Source organism: Euprymna scolopes, chromosome 11 (assembly GCF_053919585.1).
Source record: "Euprymna scolopes isolate OS-2025 chromosome 11, ASM5391958v1, whole genome shotgun sequence".
NCBI lineage: Eukaryota > Metazoa > Mollusca > Cephalopoda > Sepiida > Sepiolidae > Euprymna > Euprymna scolopes.
Window position 1 is genome coordinate 20161697 of NC_136492.1, and position 14395 is coordinate 20176091.

Here is a 14395-nt window from a genome sequence, read left to right on the forward strand (position 1 = left end):
TGTCTTCATAGAAATGAATTCCTGTTATCATGCCTAAAACCTGATTGAAATAAATTTATAAAGGAAAACTTTTGAAGGATATATTGAGGATGAAATGTAAGTGTGTAAAAAGAATTCTTAAATTTAATACTAAAATTTTAAAATGGTGCAAATAAATAAATTAGCAGGTCAAAATAAAATAATTATCACCTAAATAGAAGAAATAGAAGTAGTTTTGGTTTTAATAATTATTATGGATAATAAAATTACACTCGAGTAATTTTAACAGCACAAGAATGGAAAACAAAGTCTAAAATTAAATAATTGCAAAATATTAAGACAGGTAGGCTAAGATGGAGTAAAATAAATTTAATCAAAACATAAAGTTAAAAATAAATGAGAAATTATACTGAGATTGGCATAAAGAAGTTAATGTTTAAATTAAAAGTTTAAAATTAAATGAGGGTGATTAATAAATACTAAAGTCAAAATATGAATGCCTAAAACTTAGAGAAATTTGGTAAATTGATAAAAATTTAATAAACATAGTTATCTCCCTTACAACGTGAAGAATTTAAGAAAGTGATTGAAGAGAAATCTAAACGAAATTAAAATAGAATACTTATATAAGGATAAAAATTAAAGATAAATTTAAATTACTGACATAAGTATGGAATGAAGATAAATTTTAATTAATATTTTTTAAATAAACTTTTTGATTACAATATCTTAGGAAATAAAACATTAAGCAAAATCAATTATGAGATTGTAGATGTAATCAAAACTAATATGAAACTATTATAGATTGAAGAGAATATAGTTGAAACATAAACATAAACTAGAATCTGAGGGTTTAGAAAATAAATCAATTAAATAAATAATTTAGGGAAGAAAAATAATTACTGAAATAAGAATCACAAAGAGGATTAATATGATATTAAGATAGGTAATTGGTTGAAATATAATTTAAAAAGTAGAAATGCGTAAATGGAGCAATTCATAAATTCTATGACTCACAGAAAATAATTAAACAAAAAAACTTAGAGTGGGGTAGAGGTAAATCTTGGCAAATGATGATGCTACCATTATGCAAGAAGGATGCTACAACTTAGAGCTTGAGGTAACGTAATTTCACAAACAATTTTTTTTTTTTTTACATAGGCGTCACCACTTATCAAGGCCGATCGGCCACTCAAGGATAAGGGTTAAAGAGTGTAGACTAGTCAAAAGGACAATATAGTAATCAATAGTAATGGAAGTTCGGTGCTTACTCTCTTTAATAGTGATTAGAAATATCTTCATATATGTATAAATAGTATATTTCATCGTCTGAAGAGAGGCTATTTTAGATTATTTTTGAATGACATAATGTTTAAAATTGTCTGAATGTTCATGAAACAATTGTAACGAATATGAAAATACACAATATGATGCTCTCATTTTTTATTTTTATTGTCTTAATTTTGTGAAAATATATGGAGGCTCTTATAAAACGGATACTCATGAAGCTTATTAAGTCAGTTAATTTTTACTTTAATTTTTATTGGTATATGAACATTAACGAATTGTAATATATTTTAATATATCAACATTTTTGGTTAAAAAAATATTAATAAGGTATATATAGATAGATTTTGAATATTAAGTAAAAATGTTTATTGTTCATTTTTTCTTGACTTCTTTCGGTCGGCTGTCAAAAGATGTTTGTTCTTTTAAAGAATTCTTATTATTTTTAGGATTTGGAGTTAATTAACAGGAACTTAACAATTGAGTGTATCCTCAAAATTTTGGCAAATGATGATGCTACCATTATGCAAGAAGGATGCTACAACTTAGAGCTTGAGGTAACGTAATTTCACAAACAATTTTGCTATTTTTTTTTTTTTTTTTACATAGGCATCACCACTTATCAAGGCCGATCGGCCACTCAAGGATAAGGGTTAAAGAGTGTAGAGTAGTCAAAAGGACAATATAGTAATCAATAGTAATGGAAGTTCGTTAAATTTGTTAACTTAAGTGGAACGGCTCATCAGAAACTTGTTCACGTTGGACTTGAAGACAACCATATTATAGACAGCTGCTTTCTATGCTAAAATTCATTCATTTAAGTGGTGTCCGGCCTGGTACAGGCATTGACAGCTATGACTCTCCATCTATCTTTTTTCCTCGAGGCATACATGAATTCATTGTTGCTCATCATTTTTGATGTTGTCCAGACTGTTCACATATGTTTCTCACTATTGTCCTCTACTTCTTCTACCTTTGATCTTTCCTTTCAAACTAATCTGTTCTATTCTGCCTTTTTTGTAGGCATGGCTCATAAATCTTACTTGTTTTTTTTGTTTTTTTATATCTTATTAGAGATTTTTCTGCATTCGCCATTTCTAATACCTCTTGATTTGTTTTCTTTTCTGTCCAGGATAACTTCAAAATTCTCCTCAGAAACCAAATTTAAGTTGCTTACTCTTTGCAGTCAAAGTGGTTTAACTTCTAGATTTCCCCCTGTAACTGCAAATACTCTGAATGACATCTATATATTTGTCCAGGATGCTGCCAAATTTATCAAGAACGTTGATTCCCACAACTGGTTCTGACAACATTACAATCATAGAGGTTAAGAATCTGCGGCCTGAGTTTATCTCCAATTCTTACAAAGCAGTTCAACTTAAAAGTAAAAGATGCTTCCTATCCTCTTGAAAACCCTTGTTAGTTTGCCCAGTATCATAAAATACTGGAAATTGGTCTTCTGCATCTCAGTACAAACCAATCTTTTATTAGCCTAACATTCACAGGAAACACGAATTGGAACCGTTACATTGAGAGTATTGCCAAGACTGCTGCGGAGAAGGTAGGCTCTCTCTACTGTGCTATAAAACTACTCACGCCTGGAAGTATCTTGTACCTCTATAAGGCCACCATTCGCCCATGTATGGAGTATTGTTGTCAGATTTGGGCTGGTGCATCTGCTACTAGTCTCTCACTCCTGGACAGGGTTCAAAAGAGTCGCCAACCTGATAGGTCCTGAACTGTCATCTAAGCTTCAGCCTTTGTCCCATCGACAAAATGTTGCATCCCTCAGCCTGTTCTACAAGTATTTTAATAGTGAATGCTTTAACGAACTGCAAGCACTTGTACCCCCTCAACGTAAATACCCCCGACAAACCTAACAGTTAAATCCCACAGTAGAGATCTCTAGGTGTAAGAGAGCTTTCTACTCTAGTAATTTCTTCACCAGAACTGCTAGAGTTTGGAACTCCCTTCCAGGTCCCTGCTTCCCCAACGGTACTGACATGCAGAAGTTCAAGTGTAATCTGAACAGACATCTTGCTGCCCAAGTACCCCTGTAGCTTATGTCCCTGATAGTAGCCCCCTACATCAAAGTGGCAATGTGCCTTGTTTGGGGTGAAAATGTAATAAAATAAATGAAAAAAATAACAATAATCAGTCTCCTGTACGTGATGAGTAAGTTGTCAGTCAACTTGGCGAAAACAATTTTTTTTTTTTTCAGGTTAATTGCTTCAGACAATGCATGAAACCACTTGATCTAAGGCGCTAAAACATAAAAAAAATACGATAGTACTTCAAAGTCAAAAACAAACCAACAATAAGTGTTAGCTGGATAGATTTTGACTCAGAAAACCGCAATTCTTCCCCCTTTGTCACACACATCACTCATGAAGCGTGAGGACTAAAGGACAAAGTATGGGAGGGGAGAGTTACAAGGCTGCCAAAAATAAAACCCAAGGTCCACTTTCTATTCTTCATATTTTTCTCAGTGACAAGCAACATGGATTTTTTTCTGCAAGATCAACAGCTGACGTGCTGACTGTAATGTAACACAGGACGAGTGAATCTATAAATAGAAGCTTTGTTTCTAGAGCCATAGATCTTGATATATCAAACGCCTTTGATAGGTTTGTCTTCACAAGCTTATTAACTATGGAATATCTACAAATGTTTCACTCAATCATCAAATCCTCCTTCTCTGATAGATTTATAAAAATAGTTGATAGGCAGAAGTCTGAATCATATACAATGCAACCCGGATATAAGAGGCTTCTTTACCCAGTCCCTAAGCGCTCTTATATCCGGGGTTTCTTATATCCGGGTTACACTGTGCATTAACACAGGCTCTAATTTGGGATCAGAGAAACTCTCTCTTATATCCGTTTTTATTTGATTGAAGTCTCTTATATCCGGGTTACGCTGTAGTATCAACAACTTATGTGCCTTAAGGATCCATTCTGGAACAATCGTCTTCTTGATCTTCATCAATGATTTTCTAAATTACATTCTAAGATCATTCATTGACTTTTATGCTGATGACACGACCAACTATGGCAACACTTTGAAGAGCATTAATGATCAACATCTTTCTTATTCTCTCTCTTTCAATGTAGAACACACTGTGCAAAGAGAAAAATAATGTTTGATTATTATTTTTAAGACATCTTAAACCAACTTTCTCTCTTTTATCAACCAGCATTAGGATCATCACTTTTGCTCAAAGTTAATTTAAAAAATTTTTTTTTTTTGTATAGAAATCGCTTCAGACAAGGCATGAAGCCATTTAATGTAAGGAGCTAAAAAAAAAAATAGTACTTCTAAGGTTAAAAACTTTCCAACAATAAGTGTTAGATAGAATAGATTCAGAAAACAGCAATTCTTCCCTCTTTGTCAGAAACATCGCTCCTGGAGTGTGAGGACTAAAGGACAAAATAAGAGAAGTGTATGGCTCTCTCCTTGAAGAAGCCTCTTGCTTTGATAAGCTTCTAGGACTGACTATCGCTTCAGAAAGTATCTCACTCTTGCTGCAATCTTTGACTCGTATAAGAGTGAAATACAGAGTACTGTTGTCACATCGGGGGAGATGCCACTTAGAACGTCCTTTCCTGCATTGACAGAATACAAAACTGACTTTGTAATCTAGTGGACTGTGTCCTCTTCTCTTTCCTACCGTCTCTTTATCACATAAGAGAGGTTGCTAGTTTCCTGTTACTTTACCGTTATTTTCAGGGTAGGTGTTCGACTGAGCTCCGAGCTATGGTTTTCCCCTGTAATCCCCCCCCCCCCAAAAAAAACTCGTCTAGCTACAACCACTGTAAATGATTTTCTTTTCTTTCTCTGTTTACCTAAAACTAACCAGAATTTCCATGAGCAAAGTTTCTTTCCAATAGCTGTCTGTAGAGCACAATAACATGTAGCTGCTTCCCAGCCAATTACAACATTGTTGTTTTCAAGTCTAGTGTAAACAAATTCTCATTAAGCCATACTCTTAAACAATCAAATTCTCTCCAGTCACAACCATTGTTATCAATTCCCATGGTATTGTCTCATTGTCCACTTGAGAAACTCATTAATCCTCACGTGACCTTTAGGTCAAAGTTTACATTGCGAAAAATAGCAACCAAGACAATAGTCCGAAATAATCCGAATGATCCAGTGTATCTGTTAAGATGCATCTACTCCAAAACATTCACTTGCTCATGCAGATATTCCAACCGAGAGCTCTTTTTAAGATTCTGACCGTCCTTTCAAGTGCAATTGTTTGAATCTCTCTTTCACTTGGTTCACCGGGTGTTTTTTTTTTCAGTCGGTTTTAGTGATGAAAATGCTATTTGAAATTAAAACATTACCGACTGACATTGATAAGCTGTTACTCCCTTGTAAAAAAAAAAAGAAAAAAATGTTAGCGTCTTATATTCAATCTGAATTTAACAATAGAAATATGAAAGGCATCGCTAGTCTTTCTTTGCTCTCCTGCTATTTCCATGGCAACTGCTTGACTGAGCTTCAATCTATGGTCTCTCCTGTAAAACATTTGCAATAAACACTCGTCTTACTACAACCACTATCAATAATTTCTCTTACTTTTTATTTGTGTCTAAAATTAAATGCAAATTCCACAAACAAAGCTTCTTTCCTAGAACTGCTCGCCTGTGGAAATCTGTACCATCTGACTACAACATGGTAGTTTTCAAGTCTAATGTAAACAAGTTCTTGTTGAGTTATCCTCTTAAATAATGAAATTTTATCCTATTATGGTGTTCTCATTGACTAGTGTGTACTCATTAACTCTTTGTACTTGACTTGCCTTTGGGTCTTGATAAGCAATTACTTTCTTGTAAGAACAAGGCCGATAGCCATTAGTCACGTGCTCTTGTGTAATGAATGAATGCGTGAATGTAGGATTGACATGAAATTCTTAAAGATAAACTAAAATGACCGAAAAATGGGCTGAAATGACTTAAATAAATAAAAAGTAAATGACTTAGAATGACTTTAATGAACTTAAGGATGAATTGAATGACCTTAAGAATGAATTGAATGCTTAAAAATTAACTGGAATCCTTCAAAAACAACTTGAATGATCTGGAGAATGACTTGAATGGCTTTGAGACTGACTGGTTGTAAAGTGGGTGATCATTTTACATTAAATTAATACAGAAAAGTGATCCCCCACTTTATATCACAAAGTTACAAACATAAGTACAGCATGTAGTAAGAACAGATACTACACTTTGATCTTGGCAAAAAAGCTAAGAACAGTATCTACTAACAGACCTTTGATCTTAACCAAAAAGGCCAAGCACAAAAGTGTTACCGACCGACGGAATGACTTATAGAGTCGCTTGCACTCGACTAAAAAAGTGGCAATCTGATATACAAAACATCTTATAAAGATATGTAGACACATCTAAAAGAACGCAAATGGAACAAAAAAAATGCCAAGCGATTAAGATTTTTCAGTTCTTTATTTCAGATGACTTTTCTTGAATTTATGGAAGCTCTTGTTGGCTGTGCAGAAGTTTACGTCACAAAATTCATGGTGGAATCTTTCTCCTCGGCGTTTGGCGCCAAACTTCGGCTACTGCAACATCACTCGCCAAGTTCGGCGATAAATCTTGAAATGTCATGGTTAAATCTCATTGCTGGGACAACTGCAGTGACAGCTGGACGTGGAAGCATGGCAGTGGATGAAGAAGCAGCTGGGTCAGCTCAACTCTGTGGGACGACGGTGAAATCCTCACCAGATGAAATCTCACCTGTACAGGCCACAGTGATGTCGACATCAGCTATGAATACACCAATCACTACAAGATCTCCAGAGTTATCTTTTCTTGATAACTGCCAAGTCTCCTTAGACTCGGACACAAAACTGGACATGAGAAGGGTTCCTGACGTAAGTGATATTCTTGTTGATTTCACGTGACAGCAACCCACGCTGTTTTACGGTCTCTTTCTCTCAATATGATCCTTCTTACTCTCTTTCTCTTGACCAAATTGCACAGACAGCAGAAAGAAGAAAAACAAAAAGGTTCGCTTACCTGCCTGCGCCGTTCTCTCTGTCTATCTATCTGTCTCTCTCGTCACTTTGCGGCGCGCACTTGTTGAATGTTAAAAAGTGTCTCTTTTCTCTCTCTCTCTTTTCCGTTTTTTTTTTAAATGTTTAACCGTTTTTTTTTGTTTTTTTTCAACGGGCGTTTCTTTTTCTCTCTCTGTTTTCTTTTATTTTATGTTTGGAAGACATAAAATATGCAAATTCTACAACAAAATTTTGTTGGCCTCTGAAAGGGATGGGTTTAGTATGACACCATGTCTAATATCACTCTAACATAAACAAATTTAAATAAAACAAAAATATTATATTATGGCTGTCGACCAACAGAAGAATCTATTGGGCATGTGTACGCAGTATGATTCTGCATGTAAGTTAGGCTAGTGGAACTACCCATCCCTGGGTAGGTTCATGTTATAACTTTAAACGACTGAAAAGAAATAAGATAAAAAGAAGATATTACATTTTTGAGATGAGGACTGGTTATTCATATTATTTGGATTTTTCATTGTGAGTGTTGTTTTCACAACCTCTGACCTTCTTCAGGTGTATCTTGTTGCACTCAAAAATTTGCATGGAATTTTGAATGGGACCTTTTATTTAATTCACGGGGGTGGGTGGGGGTAGTATGCTCTCGATCAGTCAGCCATGATTGGATAAAAGTCCTAAATAATTCATAATTGTATTTTTGGTTATCTACACGAGATATTGAACCTTCAACCTTCAGGAGAAGGTCACTTTTACAACTTAATTTTTCCAAGTACTATAATCACTACAAACAATCTAGTATGAATTTTAGGAGCCTTAAACCTATTTTATTTCTATATGTAAATATCACTATTTATTACTCTAGGAATGTAAGCCATTTTGAGTTTCAGAACAGTTTCAGATGGTTCGCTGTTACACACAAGTCCTGGGAGGTGACTTGTTTGTAGTAGACAGTTCCACAGAACAAAATATTCTTACCGTGTCGAAACCCGGGAAAGAACATGTGAAATTGCTCCAGAAAAGGTTTAATATTTATGAAGCAATTCTGGTTTCTGATTGGTTGGGAGCAGAACGTAGTTAATTTGATTCATCAGTTCTTAGCAGCATCGTTTATAAATAGAATCGTCAGACTGTGTGGGATCATACCCCATTACCAGTCCAAAATACTGCAACAATTACTATGCTTATGGGAAAATATGCTTATTCAATTATATTTCACCTTTAATTTATGAAGCTCGATGTAACTACAGAGCATATAACAAATAAATGACAAAAGGTCTATATTCCAAATTCCAAGATGTTGTCCATCTTACCATTTATTTCTTTAAGCATGTTAAAATGTTCAATTCTTTCAATTGTTTCATGTCAATAAATTAAAAAATTAATATAATGATTACATTTTGTATTTTCTTTTTTAATCAAGTGTAATTCTAAAAATTTTTTGTTTTTTTTAATTAATTTTAATTCTAAATTTTTTTTTTTTAATCATGTATAATTCTAAAAAATTTTGTCTTTTTAATTAATTTTAATTCTAAAAAAACCCCCCACCATATTGTTTATTACTCATAACATAAAATATAGTGCAACTCAATTATTTAGGTATGACCAGTGTTGGAAAAGGCGGAGGGGGGGGGTAGAAAAGGTCTTGCACCAGCACATTTTTTCATCTCAAGGGCCCTGCAGACATTCCTGGGATCATGCCAGAAAGATATATATCTTGCTGAAAACATGAAACCAACGTTTTGATAGTTTTTCAATTTTTATAGTTTTAAAACTCCTATTAATTGATGTAAAGTTCTCAAAGTGTTTGCATTATTTTGTCCAACCCTTGTATGTATGTATGTATGTATGTACGTGTGTGTGTGTGTGTGTGTGTATATATTAAGGAGACCTGACGTTTCCCAGGATTGAATGAGGATCAATAAATGTTTCACCCTGCCATATTTTATTGTCATCGAAAATTTTTAATCCTTCCCGACTTACGAGTTACTTAGTACACAATACATTGTAGTCTACATTGCACTGTTGAGAACCTATTGTTGATTTTATAAAATTATTTTTATATAATGGCTTGAATTCATGTTTTTATAAAATTATTTTTATATAATGGCTTGAATTCATGTTTAAAATGCAAATATTAAGTATCATAGTTCAACTGTGCTCTAAACAAAAAGATTCATTTCAAACGCACCCCTGTCATATCAAAGAACCTACTGTTGATTTTATATGCCGGGCCTTTTGGCTTGTTTAGTAATAAAACCTCTCAAATGCACTTGTGATATTGAACTGAGTAAAGTGTTAACTTTAGTCAAAATCGCCTGTTACAACTTCCATTGGATTATTTCGATTATCGATACTTATCAAAAACATTCCGATACAAAACCTATCTAAGAACCCTGCCAGATACATAAAGTATATTTGTGTGAAATTAAAACAAAAAATCAACCTAGTTATTTAGGAGTCCATAGGGAATGAACTCTCACACACACAAACAGAAAGTTTCTTTTTATATAATAGTAGAGATAGATGAATAATAGGATAACATTTTATTGTTTTTTTTTTGTTTTTTTTTTTCAGCTTCGTGTTTCATCATCGCATGATTTTACAAAAGAAGTATCAGGTAAGAAAAAAAATTTAAATTTCTGATTTGCTTAGGTTTCTCAAGAAATATAGACAGATAATATTGGGTTGTCCCAAAAGTTTGTAAACACTTGTGAAAAATTGATTTTTATGTAATTTTTAATTGCTTTTTTGCATTTATATTGTTCTCATGTTTTCCATCTTTCTATTCCAAGTAGCAATTCATAAAAGTGAACTGAGAGTTTTGAAGCGAGATCTTTCCACCAGGAAAGCCACAGAAGAGATTTGTGCTGCCGAAGGAACAATTGCATATGCTGCAATTTAAAAGTGGTACAAGCGTTTTGATTCTGGTGGCAGGCAGTAAGCTTGAAGATAAGCTCCTATCCCCGTCTGGCATCAATTGAAATAAATGGTTCTCGTCTGGGTAGGCTCCATGTTTTGACAAGCCTCTGGGTCTGACCTTTACTCCTGATCTGAGATGGAATACGCATATCAAATCCGTTGCCAAGGTCACTGGAAAAATGGTAGGATCATTCTACTGCTCCAGTAAAGATCTCACTGCTGATGCAATTCTCTACCTGTATAAGAACCAAGTACGTCCAAGGATAGAGTACTGTTGCCACATCTAGGAAGGAGCTGCTAGAAGAGAAGCACCTTATCCTGTCTTGACAGTTTAAAATAGATTCTTTAGCCTGGTGGGGGATGCCCTTTTTTCTTCCCTGCAACCTCTTTCACACAGAAGCCTGTCTCCACTTTATCGTTATGTTCATGGCAAGGGCTCGTCTGAGCTCCAATCTATGGTCTCCCTCTCCCACTGCCTGACTTTCACAAAAAACCCTAGTCGAGCTGAAACTACTATCACTAATTTCCCCCACTCTTTATCTGTGTCTAAACCGAAACATAGATTTCATGAACAAAGCTTCTTTCTTAGAACTGTACGCCTGTGGAACTCTGTTCCGTTTTTCTGCTTTCCAACTGACTACAATATGGTTATCTTCAAGTTCAATGTGAACAAATTCTTGATGAGCTGTTCCCCTTAAGTAATCCAATTTACCAAATTTCCACTACTAATAATTACTAGGATATTGTCTCATTGACTTCCATACACTCATCAACCTTGATGCCAAACCACACACTGCCAGGCAAGTTTGAAGAGCTGGACAGCGTTGAGGTTTTGCCTACAGTCCTGACTGTGCTCCATCAGATTACAGCTTTTTCCGCTCAATGCAACACTTTCTGAAGGGCTGTTGATTTGACTCGTTTGATGAAATTGAGGAAGCAAGTCAAGAATTCTTTGATTCGAAACCGGCTTTGACTAGATCAAAAAGCTTGCAGAAAGTTTTGGAAAATTATGGTCTGTATTTTGGGGATTAATTTTTTTTGTTTATTACTTGGCGAGTAAAATTTCAATTTTTTTTTTTTTTTTTTTTTTTTGCAAGTGTTTACGAACTTTTGGAACAACCTAATAATAACCAGATAACCAGTTTGTATACAAAAAGTGTAAGAGAATGGTTGAGAACTGAGATGTGGATAAAATTTGGACAGCAAAGCTATTGAGGTTGTTTAGAAGTTTTGTTACCTTGGTGAAGAGAAGCGGGATTGCAAGAGTCAGAAATAAATGGAAGAATTGAGAGAACTTCTAACAAGCAGAGCTTTACCACTGTCAACCAAGGCGAAAGTATGCAGTGTGATGTATCAAAATTAGCAAACTGTTGAAGTTGTGTCCCTTGGACCGTGTGAAAAGTTGCTTCCCTTTGTCCATGTATGGGTTTGTAATGATTTGTACTTTTTAGGTAATCTGTTTAAGTGTATGTATGTATGTATGTTTGTATATCTGCCTAAAACTTTGGACAGAAGCAACGGATTTTCACGAGATTGGTATCATTTTGGAGCTCAATGCTTCAGACGACAAATATCGAAAAATTGCTCAAAAACATTAATTCCTTCACCCTCAACTAGGCACTTTTCTACAGGGAGGGGGGTCGCTTTTTTTGCAGATATTTTCAAAAGTCATCGCCTCTTTTCTGATTGTCTAGCCTTAATTTAAACCTATGTCACTTCCGGTTTGGCGATTGACACAACAGCTGATGTGTCACTTTTTTTTTTTTTTTTTTCCACTTCATGGTATGGGTTCGAGCCTGCCTGCCTGCCTACTACAACTTGTTTTTTTTTTTTTTTTTTTACCCAACTTGCAGGCTGCCCAACTATGCTTGGTCATAAAATATGCTTAAGTATTATATTTTAATTCATGCAGATTTCGTATTTATTTTTATAGAGCCAGAAGTCATCTATTATTATATCGTACTCAATAGATAGTACTGATTACGAAAGTAAAAAAAAAAAATAATATATGACTTGTATGCCATCAGCTAAAGTCAAACCAAAACATAGCTTTCCAACCTTATTCATTAGTGTATACATTTTCAAAACCTTTTAATTAGTACATTCACAGAAAAAAAAAAAACGGGTAGTGTTGACTTACATCAGGCTAAGGTCAATGTTTTTTTTCTTAAATTTTGGGTCCTTAACAGCTATTTTACTTGCTGAAAACCAGATTGAACATGTGCTACAGGTTTAAATACCTTATATTTAACATTTCAACTCTGTAGATCAAGTATTCAGAGAGGAGTTTGGTAGAAATTTTTTGCACACACACACACACACCTACAATGTCGCTTTTATGTATATACTAGTCTACCCGTTGGCCTTTAAAAGGTAAGATAAAAAATGTTCTAAATAAAAAGTGATTGAGATCATATTGTCTTTGTCTGGACAAAAAAATTTTTTTTTTCAAGTGATGAGTGAAAAAGTAAAACTCAAGAAGCCTCCAGAGCACTATCGCAAGCATTAATTAAAATTAAAGAGGCCCTACTAAAAGCATTACTAAAACCAAGTTTCTACCCATCCCCTCCTTGAAGAGAAAATATTTTTTTCATGTAAGTCTGCCTAAAACTTTGGACAGAGGAAACGGATTTTCACAAGATTGGTATCATTTTGAAGGTCAATGCTTCAGACGACAAAGAGGAGAGGGTCCATATGAATAGCAATTGTCTGATATAAGGAGTTTCCCCTGACATTAATCAAACGCTCGTTGTTTCTGGACGTTCCCGGCGTTTGTGCTGGGAACCACACGTTTGCTTAAGATCAGTTTTGCTTTTATACAAAAAAGCCAAATGAACACGTGAGAAGCATATTATGATCTAAGGGGTATATAAAGACTTCTAAGACATAGTACCCCCCCCCCCCGACGAACCCAGCAAAATACAAAGCCTTTCTTGTACATACAAAAATGCGTGCGCCACATTTGCTTTTTATATATATAGAAAGAGTAATTACATACACACACACACTAGCTGGACGCCCGGTGTGGCCCAGTCACACCATATGTTTATACATGGTATTTTAATTTATGCAAATTGCATATGTATTATTATAGAATAAATCCTCTATTGAATATTATATATTTAAAAGGAATAATTTGCCTGGTGGATTAATTCGCAAAAACAACGATAATGTCATTCATCAATTTCCATCTGGGTTTGTTTACAATATCACGTCAGCTGATATTGAGTTTGACAAAGAATGCCCTGGAAATGTCACTTCTGATTAATGTTTAGTTTTAAAATATGCAAATGAAGAAATGATTTGCGGCGATTTTAAATGGTACTTCTACTTTTCTCATAAACTGAACTCCTTAATAAGAAAAAGTTACAATAAAATAGTGAGGTACACTCAGACTTGAACAGGGGAACATTCAGTCTGTAGTCGAATGCTCTCCCACTCAGCTATATCTCCAGATGACAATAGTTCTGTTTTGTTTACAATTATCTCCTTTGATCGGTGATGATTAAAAGTTTGTTTTCATAATTTATAAAGAGAAAAAACAGGCTTTTAATATCAATGGTAGAGTGATAAAAAATACTTCAACTTTATAGATAGATTATCTCTCCTCCTCATATGATGATTGCAACGTCTTGTCAGACGAGTGCCACTACCTCAGGTACTGAAAGTCCATGAGCCGAAAATGACTTTAGTCCTGCCGGCAAAATTCACACGCACAAGCAGATATGACACTGAAGACGGTCACTGGTGTATATACATATATATATACATGCATGCATGCATGCATGCATACATATATACACACACATACACATTACATATATGCATACATAGACATACTTATACATACATAAACATACACAAGACGGTCATTGGCATACATACATATATAATATATAAACGCAAATATACATATCTGTAAACATACACACATATATAGACACATGCATACATGCAGATATACATACACATATACAAATACATACACACATATACATACATATACCCATACGTACACATATGCACATACATATATACATACATACCCACATATACATACACGTACATAAATATGCACTCATACACATATACATACATGCTCATATATATGCATACATACACATGCATAAATACACATACACGCCTATATACATACATGCACATACA

At 34.4% G+C, this 14395-nt stretch overlaps 1 protein-coding gene across 1 annotated transcript in view; it reads left to right on the forward strand.

Moving 5' to 3' along the window:
- LOC145287792 (radial spoke head 10 homolog B-like) overlaps nucleotides 1–14395 on the forward strand; it is a 77242-nt gene that overhangs the window by 59108 nt on the left and 3739 nt on the right. Inside the window, exons 15-17 of the mRNA XM_080135624.1 lie at nucleotides 1716–1823; nucleotides 6743–7162; nucleotides 9884–9926. Coding sequence (XP_079991750.1) covers nucleotides 1716–1823; nucleotides 6743–7162; nucleotides 9884–9926 — 571 coding nt within the window. The remainder of the gene's footprint in view (nucleotides 1–1715; nucleotides 1824–6742; nucleotides 7163–9883; nucleotides 9927–14395) is intronic.